The sequence below is a fragment of the Mus musculus genome, chromosome 18 (assembly GCF_000001635.26).
Source record: "Mus musculus strain C57BL/6J chromosome 18, GRCm38.p6 C57BL/6J".
In the NCBI taxonomy this organism is placed as follows: Eukaryota; Metazoa; Chordata; class Mammalia; order Rodentia; family Muridae; genus Mus; species Mus musculus.
This window is the reverse complement of record NC_000084.6, coordinates 60560780-60572795: the sequence shown is the minus strand read 5'-3', so window position 1 is coordinate 60572795 and position 12016 is coordinate 60560780. Positions and strand designations below refer to the sequence as shown.

The 12016-nt window shown below is 45.2% G+C and overlaps 1 protein-coding gene across 1 annotated transcript; it reads right to left on the bottom strand.

The window, feature by feature from the left end:
• Nucleotides 1-66: 66 nt before the first annotated feature.
• On the bottom strand, nucleotides 67-12010 carry Rbm22 (RNA binding motif protein 22). The gene is made up of 11 exons (NM_025776.2): nucleotides 11917-12010; nucleotides 11492-11545; nucleotides 9001-9030; nucleotides 8301-8433; nucleotides 7078-7178; nucleotides 6271-6443; nucleotides 5225-5425; nucleotides 3275-3439; nucleotides 1927-2015; nucleotides 1665-1796; nucleotides 67-973 (listed from the first exon to the last, which is right to left on the bottom strand). Exons 1-11 carry the CDS (start codon nucleotides 11968-11970, stop codon nucleotides 843-845), a joined length of 1263 nt encoding a protein of 420 aa, NP_080052.1. The 5' UTR covers nucleotides 11971-12010; the 3' UTR covers nucleotides 67-842.
• Between the last annotated feature and the right edge of the window lie 6 nt (nucleotides 12011-12016).

Below are 12016 nucleotides of genomic sequence, written 5' to 3'. Positions count from 1 at the left end.
TTATATAATATGCTTTTACTTATTTCACATTTAATACCAAAGGGTAAAAAGAAACATAAGTCCAGCAACATTTGGAAAATTGACCCGTTTTAATTAAAAACAAAAAATACAATACAACATCAAATTTCCCTTACCATCTACAATTCAGTTAAATCCAAACTTTCTAAGACTGAACAGTCTCCTGCCCAGAGGCAGCGAGTGAGCCACTGCAGACACAGGTGATGTGGATGCTCCAGTCCCAGCTGCAGGCAGGCAGACAGTCTCCCAGTCAAATGGACTCTAAGGCTCTTCTTTTCAGTTTGTCAAAGTATTTCACAGGAAGTTCCTTAAAAGCATATCATCTTAGGTACCCTCTCTGAGGGTATGACTTCAAATTAGTTAAATCACTTTTATGCCACTACAATGATTAGTACTAAATTTTTTTTAGATGATATAAAAGAAAATACCAAATAGACATAAAAATGGTCAAAATACTTTTTTTAAACCGCAGGTCAACTTTTGCCTCCCGCCCAAAAAGATACAAAATGAACACACTGATGGGGACTCCATTGGTCACTCCAGTTCACCCATGTGCGTGTTCCCCACAGAGTGGGAAGGGATCAGACATAAGGCTCTTAGTACTGCTATAGTGGTAAGCAGCTATGTTCATGACAGCTTGTTTTAGGCCCGCCGATCCTCTGAAGACATGTGGGGAAGCATAGCTGTGCTCTCTGCCCACATCTGAACACATTCAGCTACCATGGAAACTACAAAGCAAGGGAAATGGTACTTATCCCAGGATTCATTTACTGGGACTTTAGAGCGCCCTTTCTTCCTCAGAGCCCCTGAGTGGCAATGTTGTGCTAGGGGCTGCTGTGTTTTCCTGCATGAGCACCCATTCTCTGAGGGTCCTGAGAAGGGTAGTGGATTGGTCCTGGAGCCCTCATGAAAGGAGGGGGTGGTCCCATGGGGTGGAACATGTGTGGTCCAAAACCTGATGTGGAAGAGAACAAATTAGGCTTCCAGTTTCCTTGACAACCTTCCAAACCTCTCACAACCACCCACACATAAATCAAGGCTGATACAGTGTTAAGTAAATGTCAGTGTACAAGACTTGCTGAGGACTATCTGCCTTCATTCCTTGTCTTTCCCTCGATCCAAAACCTCCACACTCATGCACCTGTTAGTATGTCAGCCGACTGTCTGCTACTTATCAAACATGGCAAATTCTACCAGATAGAAATCAGTCAGGATGGGGGAGACTAGAAAGAAACCAGGCCGATGTCAAGACCCTTTCTCTATGCTTGACTCCAGAATGGAAAGACTTTCCTCATAGACACAGGCTCACTATCACAGAACACTAGCCCCCCACTGTTTCCTACAGTGTTCACACTGTCATGGACATTCACACAGGGTGCTATTGCCTGAGCTGTTTGTTGGTGGCCACTGACATGATAAAGTACATAAGCCAAAGAGTAACTCAAGCCCATAACCAACTCCATGTCCATCACGTGACAGTCTATTTGTAGGTTACCTAGTGAAAGTACTGTTTACTGATGGCCATCCTTGCTGTGGACGGTAACGGCTCATCATAGGATGAACTGACAAAGAACACACTGGTAGCAGATAGCCTGAGGGGCAGGACTTTCACAAGGGCTTCTCAGCACCAGGAGGAAGGCAGTTACCTGGGGGTGGCGGTGGGGCGATCCCAGGGGGTGGGGGCAGGGCAATGTTCACCACTGCTGGAGGACCACTTGGGGGCAGGTTGAAGTAGTTGGCAGACGCCTCCTCTTCTGCTGCAGGAGGTGGAGGCAGAGCTGGGAAGGAAGGGAAGACAATCAGTGCCATGTTTCTACTGCGGGCATCTTGGGCTTGCCACACAGGCTAGAGGCAAGCCTGGTATCTAACAGAGAAATCCCACTGGATGAGTTTCTGACATCAACTCACCTCCAGGCAGTCCTGGCACAGGTTCTAGCTTGATCCCAGAGTCTGTGGTTCCATCCTTCTCTTTTTCTTTGCCTCTGGCTGCTTGGGATCTGGAGATATATAGATATCTTTATCTATATATATCTATACACACACACACAAACACACACACACAGGCTATCAACACTGTGCAATCTCCAGTAAAATGGAGTTCCATCCTTCCCCTTTTAGCAAACATTCTTCTCCCACATGTATCAAAGTATAAAGTAGCCAAGAGTGAAGATCTTTGAAGGTAGAAGTTGGCCGGACTTGGCGGTGCATGTCTTCAATCCCACCACTCGGGAGGCAGAGGCAGACAGATCTCTGTGAGCTCCAGGACGACAGAGACCCCATCTCAAAACAAAAGTGAAGCAGAAAACAACCCAAAGCAGCACCACTGTCCCGGCAGAGAAGACAGCCCTCGTGAGCAGCAAGCGCTCAGCACACAGAAAGCATCCGGGAAGGGAGCTGCTCGCAGCCCGCTCCTGTTTCAACATGGAGACGAGTCAGTCCCCTTTGAAGTTTACGGCTTTTTTTTTTTGTCGGGAGGTGGTGGTGCAAGTCTTTAATCCCAGTACCCTGGGAGGTAGAGGCAGGGGCATCTCTGTGAGTTCAAGACCAGGCTGGTCTACAGAATGAGTTGCAGGACTGCAGCCAAGACTACACAGAGAAACTCTGTCTCCAAACACTAGACAAAACAAAACACACCTCCCCAAAATAAAGCAAAAAAGAAAAAAAAAGACTGCATTTTGTTCCTTAGGCCGTCAATTTCAAACTTAAACTTAAAACAGATATTCTTCTGCTTCACCCCCTCCCCTGCTCCCCAGTCCTCAGTCTCTGAGGTGAGCGTTAGGTCTACCTCAACTGTAAACCCCCAATGTCGACCTTGGTAACCTTGCATTATGCTTACCTAATGGCTGGTAAAAAATGTAGAACTCCAAAGGAGCCGGTTGGTAGAGCAAGACCTTGAATACATTTTTAAAGGAAGAACTTCCAGCTGCTAAGAAATGCTAAAGAAGGGGCTGCAGGATAGCTCAGAGGTTAAGAGCATTGGGTGTCCTTTCAGAGGACACTGGTTCAATTCCCAGCACCCACATGGTGGCTCATAGCCATCTGTAACCCCAGTCCCAGGGGATTCAACTCCCTTTTCTGGCACCAGGCACACAAATGGTGCACAAACGTGCATGTAAGCAAAACACCCAATCACATAAATAAAGTCATTTAAAAAATACTAGAAAAGGACCTAAAGATTTGTAAAGGCCCCACCAGACCTATGTAAACAAAGCTTTCAATCCCAGATGAAAACAGTTTAGAAGAAACTTGTCCACACCTTCCCCACTTGACATTGAGCCTCCGGCCATTCACGATCAGCTTGTTAAAGGACTTCTCAGCGGCTACCTCGGCAGCCTGCCTGGTGGCGAACTGGATGAAGGCACACTGCTGCCTCTGCACAACAGTGATGGTGCGGATCTCTCCAAACTGGTAGAAATGATTTCTGAAGAAACACAGGCCAAGGAAAACAGGTCAGTAACCCAGATGCTTTCCAAATGTTTCCAAATGGAAACGGAAACGGAAATGGGCTGTGGAATTGTTGAGTCACTAGACAGGTGAGCCCCACGGAGACACGTGTCCTTGTCTGTACGCCTCATACCTGCCCCACTGCAGGTGCTACTTGTTGGAGATGAGAGAAAAATCAGGCAAGAGTTCTCGGGTATCTTGGGATTTTTCTTGGGGAGGCGGGGAGGGTGTTTCATTGGTTCCTTTCGAGCTATAATTTCTTACCCCCAGTGCAAGGCACTGGCAAACTACAGCTGTTATGTTCCGTGAGCCAAGGCTATTTTCATCTGAGATTAAGCCTTCCTATGTTATACATGTCAGCTTGGAATTCATGGGCTCAAGTGATCTTAGCTGGGATTTCAAGCAAATACTATCATGCCTACCCAAGAACAATGTTTAAGGGTTGAAATCTGAGTGGCTCGTGGCAGAGCACATGGGTCTAACATGTGTGTCCTCAGTTCAAGTCCTAGCACTGGAAAAATAAATACAAAATGTTGAATGAAATGTAAAAAGCTTAAACCTGAAAGAAGAAAGAAAGTGGAAGATGAAGAAAACAGCCAGGTGTGGTGGCCCACGCACAGATCTGAGTACCAGAGAGAGGGGGGATCCTGAGCTTCAGGAAGTCTAAGCCACATGACAAGACCCTGTCTCAAAATAACCAAAACAAACAGTAAGTCAACGAATGCATCACAAGCAAACCAAACCAAGCAGACCTGGTGGCTCATGCCTATAATTCCAGTAGCAGGAAGGGGCAGGAGGCAAGAGTTTAAGGTCTCGGGGTTTTCCACGCTAGCCTGAGCTGTAGGAAACCACATGTCACAGAACAAAAACAAGAATGGGAGTAATAGCTCAGAAGATATCACATATGCTCAACTAGACCCAAAGTATTTTCTCTAGCCTTTTACAAGAGCTAGCTGGCCCATGGAGCTTGCTAGCTCAAAGAGAAAGGCTGCCAAGGAAAGAGTCACGTCACCTCCTCTCCCTGGAAGAGACCCCTCATCTAGTCAAGCACAGTGTAGCCAGAAATACAAATTAAATCGGAATCTCTGCTAAAAAGCAACAGTTTAAAGCGAAGACTTTTATAGTCCCAGGGCTCCCTGCCCTCCACAATACCCGGTGTATCTGTGTGCCATCCTTTGCCTGGCAGTGATGGCACAACACCCTTAATCCCAGCACTTGGCAGACAGGCAGGGGAATCTCTGGGAGTTTCAGCCTGGTTTACAGAGTGAGTTCTAAAACAGCCCAGCTAGGGCTACAGAGAGAAACCCTGTCTAGAACCACACTCCCCACCCCCCACCCCCCCAACCAAAGAGAGAGTTGGCTCAGAGGTTAAGAGCGCACACTGCTCTTGGAAAGGATTTGAGCTTGATCTCCATTCCCAGCGGCTCACAAGCACCCGCAAGCTCTACAGCTCTTTGGGTTCTTGAAGCCACTTGCACAAGCCTATACTTAGATCACACACATAAATAGTAATTAAAAAAAGAAATCCACATGGGCGTCTAGGTACCTCTATTATTTTTTGATGTAAAGAAGAAAAAGCACTCTTGACAAACACAACTACTCTGGCATCATAGAGAAGAATTTTATAAAACTTTGAATCAGGATTCATCTCAGTGGCAGACTGGGTAGAGAAATAGATATATCATGTTTAGTGATGCTTTTGCAAACGATTTATTCAAAGGCAGTTAAAAGCAAAAAGAGTTCTGAAATGCTGTCCACAAACCTGAGATCTGTTTCGGTGATGGTGTCTCCCAGACCGCCGACGTACAGGGTGGTAATGGTCTTATCCTCCGGTGGGTCCAGGCGGGGCATGGTCGAGGCCCGCTTTAGAAGCTTGTCAGCCACGGGGTCGTTGATTCCATAGTACCGGTCTTTGATATTCTGATCAGCAAGAGGGTCGTCTGGGTCGGTAGGCTTCTCATGTCTAAGGTTCGCAAGTGGGAAGTGCATCAAGGTGAAACAAGGGGAAATTTATCACTCTAAAGTAGCTACATGGCAAGAATCCCTCAAATGCCTTTCAAATTACAAAATATCTGTACAAAAATACTGTTACTAAACAACAGCAAATACCAAGGGAGTACTATATCATATATAACTTTAAAAAAAAAAGATTTATTTATTATACGTAAGTACACTGTAGCTGTACCTCTTCTGGGTACAGTGTACTTACTACAGAAGAGGGCATCAGATCTCATTTCGGATGGTTGTGAGCCACCATGTGGTTGCTGGAATTTGAACTCAGGACCTTCGGAAGAGCAGTCAGTGCTCTTAACCACCGAGTCTTCCTGATGCTCTAAGTAACCCACTTAAACTGCTCTAATAGAATCTGACTAAAGCTACGGACTTCACCTCAGAAGAAGGGCATATATTTAGGGGGTGGTTTTACAGTTAACAAATCATTAGCTAAACCCCTTACTCTGATGCTTGGCAGTCTTGGTTGAAACGCAAGTAGCCTTCAGGTGGTCTTGTTTTGACCTCAGCTATACTTTGCTGTTCACACCATTTAAATGGACACCAAATTACCATAGTAACGTAGAACTTATTAACTTAGAAACAGTCAGTATGTACATTATATAACATAGCAATTTATTTCCTCAAGGCTTAGTTTTAAGTAAAAAGTATAATTTAGCCAGGTTCTTATAATGTAAGTTTTATGACAAGAGATGCTCTACATGCAAACAGGCCATAAGAGCTGTAGTGTTAAAGTATGAATTTAAGCTAGAGTCTCCCCCACTACTCAGGAGTCTGAAAGTGAGGCTCAGCTCTTACCTGTATGGGCACTCCTCTCCTCTCTTACACTCTCCTTTCACCCAAAAGGAACAAATGTGGGGCCGATTCCTTTTGTAGTAGGGTGTGGTCCGGGCCAACTTGAGGAGCATGTCACTGGTGGATGTTGCTTTTCCTAGCATCCCAACTGGTCGTGTTCCATCAGAGTTAGAAATCTGCACGAAGAAGACAACTTTATAGGCTGTCAATTCATTAGAATTTTTATCAAATACAAAACTACATCACAAGGCCTGGATTCAATTCCCAGCAGCACGTGTACACAATCTATTTCCCCAGATAAACAATGGCATTAAGACGGTAGCCAGAGGACCAGGATGTCTGGTGTGAGATTGTTTCACAGAAATGACAGGGAAGCTACACCCATGATATCTCAACAATATAGCTGTCAAAACAAAGACACGAACTATAGATACACTAATTCAAAAAGGGGAAATGTTACGAGTCCCAACCTTAGTCAAAGAAGTACAGGCAACTAATGACTGTTGAGAATTAGTCTCTCTGGAGATGAGCACCCTAACTGGTTAGTCAGTACATAGTGGTCAGCTTTGAAATCATATACAGATAAGCCGCATTAAATGAACCCAGCAGGTGGTGAGCAAGCAATTGTGCGTGTATGTGCGTGTGTGTATGTGCGTGCGCGCATGCGCACACATACAGCACACTAATAATCAAAGAAAAAGAGGCCATCTTTTACTAGGGGGGCATGGGAGAGGTTGAAGGGAGAAGACACAGGAGGGGCTGGAGAGAGGAAGTGATATAATTAGATTTTAATGAAAATAAAAAACATACTTCTCTTTCCATATTTTGGGTGTAATATTCTTTATTGACATCTGACTTAGGCATGTCATCTTTAAATGATAATCCTGCATCACGAACCTGGATGGGTAGGCCTGGTACAAAGAAATTGGGGAATTAAAAACTTGGTAACATATTCATATTCGATGTGTATATAAACTACATCACCCTTCCCTTCTCAGCCCTGGTTGGTGGGAGCTTTAAGCGATGCCCCAGGGATTAAGAGCACATGCTGGTCTGCAGAGGACCAGAGTGCAGTTCCCCACAGCCATGCAGGGTAGCTCACTGTCGTTCCAGCTCCAGGGGAGCTGACAGCCTTTTTTCTAGACTCTGCCCTATATTCACATGTGTACCCCACCCCCACATACACACAATGAAAGACAAAAATAAATCTTTAAAATCAGATAATCAACCTACTTGGTGATAGTTTACAATGTTTTAAATCTATTTAGCACCATTGGGCTAATAACTGCTATAGAGAGTACCCTAAGAAACTGTCCAAATTCCTGTGCTGACATAGAATTTGTTTAGAAAATTGTTTCAAAGAATATACTTTAGGGCCAAAGTAAGCTAACAGAGTATCTAGCTTTTAACACAATATACTTAATATATACATATAGAACACAATGGTTTATTGTTATATTGGTCTTGAAGTTCCTATGGATGGCCAGTTATGTTTAGTAACACTGTACTCCAGGCCTAAATGCTCCAAACAAACATATGAATAATATAAAACAATATGCAGCCACAACGCCCCCCTTACCCCCATTGGTAGGTAACTTTTTCTGAAACGAAAACCTCATTTACATAAAATTAAAAACAATCCTAGAAGCAAGTGTTTTGAAAGAGAAGCAATACCTGGTCCTAACAGCTCGTAGCATACTTAGCCCAGGAACTTGTTCGGGACTGTGGAAAGTTTTAGATCAAAGGGATCCAGGCAAAACAAACAAACCAACAGTATCAAAGGAGCAATGCCTTTTATTCCAGCTGGCACAGAGATGGCGGGTAGGCCAGTTCTGATTTCTTCCCAATTGCTCCTGACGTTCCTACTACTGCTCAGGAGGTCTTTAGAGCAGCCTAGTTAGGATATGTTTCCTGGGAAAAGCAGGCCACAGTAGACATTCTAGTGTGGGATGGAAACCAGAGAAGTGGGAGGCAAGGGGCTGGCCTGTTGGGCCCCTATACACTTGAAGATCTAGTGAGTGTGGCAAACATACCATATTCAAGGTCTAACAGGCAGGTCTGACAAACATTCTTCAATTTACTGCAGGTTTGGCACACTTCAGTCTTCTTGAAGCGCATGCGGACCCCAGGGCACCAGCGAAACACTGTGAATGGCCTGGCACAGATCTGAACACACAGCAAGAGACACAGAATCTTAAATGTTCTAGCCTGGACTCAATTCAGATTGAGTAAGTATGGAGAGCTGGCCTTAGCAAACAGCTAATCCACAAGCCAGTTGACCCTATCCCATTTCCTTTCTTTTTTCTAGACGTTAAAAAGCTAGAACAGCATAGAAATAAACATTCAGAGTCAAAGCTTCCCACCTTACATTTTTTAATGTAAACCTCACTAGAAATCTGACTCTTTGTCTTTCTGGTAGGGATCAAGGCAAGTGAAGCAGGAACCATCTTCCAGAATACTGTGGCAGCCACAGTCCTCCTCCTCAGCTGAAACACCCGGCACACAAACTCCCGGTGTGCGGTGCACACAGACGCCTGTTTATGAGCTTACACTAGAATGGTCACTCTCTTACCCTCCACACTCCTTGTCAGCTACTGACTAGATCAACCGTACATGAAAGCCGTGAGCATGGACTTTGAATAGAGGGCCTCAAAACTCAGCAAGCACAATGCCAGTTTGATAGAATAAAGAAGAAAGGGGATAAAGAAAATGAAAGTTAATAGACATACTTACTTTGCATTCTTTTCCATATTTTTCTTTGGTCTGAAATAGAAAAGAACTGGAATTATGGCACAGAAAACAAGCACACAGCCAGACAAGCAAAGCCAACTCAGGTATCTGTTTCCCCTACCACCTCCAAGTACAAACTATGGTGTGTGTCTGGAGATCCCTGAAATTGTAAAGATAATAAAACCAAATCTACGTCATCTTTTTTTGGGGCTACGGTAAGGGATGCGGTGATGGTCAGATCCAACTGTCACCTTGACATAACCTAGAATCACCTGGGAAGAGACTCCATGACAGGCTGCCTAAACTACATGAGGCTGCATGAATGTGTGTGTGGGTTTATCGCGGCCTGATCACGGGCCGCACCTCCCCAAGTTTGGACCCTGGACCTTGTACGTGAAGAAGGGGCTCAGCACTAGCAAGCACACATGCATTCACTCTCTGCTCCTGACTTGGCTGTGATGTAATCAGCTACTTCAAGTTCCTGTTGTCCTGACTGTCCCACAACGACAGACTGTATCCGTGAACTGTAAGCCAAATAAAACCCCATTCTCCTAAGTTGTTTTTGTCAGGGTATTTTACCACAGCAAGGGAAATAAAATTAAGACAGATATATTCCGACAAGGTCACATTCTCTTAAGAGTAGATGGATCTAATACCAAGTGTCTTCCCAGAGCTATAACTCTTAGATCTACTTCTAACTTTCAAGAACTAACATTTCTAGTGGAAATCCATATATTTTCTCTTATATGTGGAGATTTCAAATTGTGCTTGTGTGTGTTGATCATGAGCCAGGAAAAGGGGCCCTGAAAGGGAAGAAAGAGTTTGTATGTGGGGATAACAGAACAGGTATTGTTAGAAAGAAGGGTAAACTGGGGGAACTAAGAAAACGAGGCAGAAAGGGACAGAAAAGGGGGAGGGCAGTGAAAGAGGAAGAATTGAAAACAAAGTACGTACATACGAAAAATGCCAAGATGAAATCCATCACTTTGTACGCTAGCCTAAAAAAATTAATAAGAATGAAAAAAACTGTGTTCTGGGAGGCGGCTACTTCAAGGGTTATCTGCTTTCCAGGTGAAAGCTTTCACGATCTCCAGAAGGCGTTTCCCGTTGACTAATCTCTGAGGAAACTGTTTAAGCATCAATCCAATCACCTGGCTGGTTGGCTATGTGTTCGGTGGGGCTGGCTACCAAGCTGATGGTTGGTCCAGGAAAACCAAGGCTGGGGAGGATAGCACCTGAAGCTGGAATGGCTTTCTAAAGCATCTACTCTTGAAATGTGGTCAGCAGCTTCTCTTCCCGACAGTTTTCTAGGTCACTGGTTTGGAGGAATTAGACGGGGATGGGTGGGTGGTGGTGGGGGGGGGGAGGGGAAGAATGGTATCCACATGCTTTAGGAAGAAGACATGGTCTTACTATATAACCCTGGTTGGCCTAGAACTTGTTTTGCATACCAGCATGGCCTTGAACTCACAGAGATCCACTTGCCTAAAAGCTGGGATTAAAGGTAGCGATCAGCACTCACAGCTGGTTTAGGAATATCTGTTTTTATACTCAATGATGTCTATAAATAAAAACAAATTACTGTCAATATAAGAACTATGATTTTTACATTAGAATGTGGATATGCAGCCGGGAGGTGGTGGCACATGCCTTTAATCCCAGCACTTGGGAAGTGGAGGCAGGCGGATTTCTGAGTTCGAGGCCAGCCTGGTCTACAAAGTGAGTTCCAGGACAGCCAGGGCTACACAGAGAAATCCTGTCTTGACAAAAACCAAAAAAACAACAACAAAACAAACCAAACCAAACCCAAATAATCAAAAATCCACCCCAAAATGTGGATATGCCATCTAAATCTTTCATATGTATTAACTAATGGGATGAATTTAAAAAATTCTTTTGGTGTGAAAACCATAATTCCCAAGGTCTCCAGCCACCAAATCGAGTAGGATGATAGTTATAGTTAAGTCTTTCTACAGTTTGCGCAGAAGGTAACTGCTCTGGGCTCTCCTGTGCTGATGCACAGTATATATCCAACATTCTGTTTCCGTAGACTATAGAGTCAGCATCTCTGAGGCCGACCACAACATACAACCCTATAATCATGGTTGCCTGTCACTCTTTTACCATTGGAGAGGAGACAGTGTGTCCCTGAAACTAGAGAGACTACCACAAGGTGCAGTGGCTGAGAGATACATTAACTAGTAGCCGGGAAGTAGCGCTACATAAAGATACACTCTCCTGTCAACAGACCTACTTTTGGGGTTAGATGCTCAACAAGTATCAGCTATTCCGTTACAGCTCCTACCTTACAGCATCACTGCTCAGTGTCTAGGAGAGGAAATGGGTAGGGTAGTACTTTTGAAAGTTTTCCTGCGCTTTGGGTTAGAAAAAGAGCATCAATTCTTTTAACGGCTAAGAGAAACTCTTTACAGTCACCTTGCATGGACCACAATATAAGGAACAGTTAACTCACGCTGCACAGGAAAGCACTCACCATTCGTATATAAGGGTTTTCTCCAAGACACGTCTGACACAGAATGGGGAAGTCCTGGAGAAAATGGAAAATCTGGTTGAAGATCAAGTCCCGAAGACCGTGTTCCCTCGGTCACTTTTCCTGGGGCGGGGAAGGATGCAAGGGTGGCAGGAGCCCCAGCTCCCGCTCTGGCCGCGGCTCGGGAAGGGGCGCTGTCTGCACTTCCGGCAGGAGGTAAAAGGAAAGCATCTGGAAGTGTGGAGTCGCCGGGTGGACACCGCTGGCCCCGGGACCCCGATCTGCCGCACGAGGGCTCGCTCTTCTCCGGCTGCCCCACCGAGCTAGGCCGCGGCTCGGCTCCGGCCGACCCCACCGCACCCTGGGGCAAGGTTTCCCCATCCCGCCCGGCTTCGTTGTTCCCGCGTCCTCCTGCGGCGTGCACTCACCGCGTCCTCCCAGTTCTGCCTGTTGTAGGTGTTGGAACCCAGAGAAGTCGCCATATCGGGAGTCCCGGGACAGCTCCGGCTTCCGACTCGAGAGACCGAC

Bases quoted from the DNA above. Each gene is read 5' to 3' on its own strand.
- Rbm22 (NM_025776.2), bottom strand. From the start codon at position 11,970: ATGGCGACTTCTCTGGGTTCCAACACCTACAACAGGCAGAACTGGGAG. The intron at 9,031-11,491 runs GTGAGTGCTTTC...TTTCTATTTCAG, and splicing joins AAAACCCTTATATACGAATG to ACCAAAGAAAAATATGGAAA. The intron at 8,434-9,000 runs GTAAGTATGTCT...CTGTGTGTTCAG, and splicing joins AATATGGAAAAGAATGCAAA to ATCTGTGCCAGGCCATTCAC.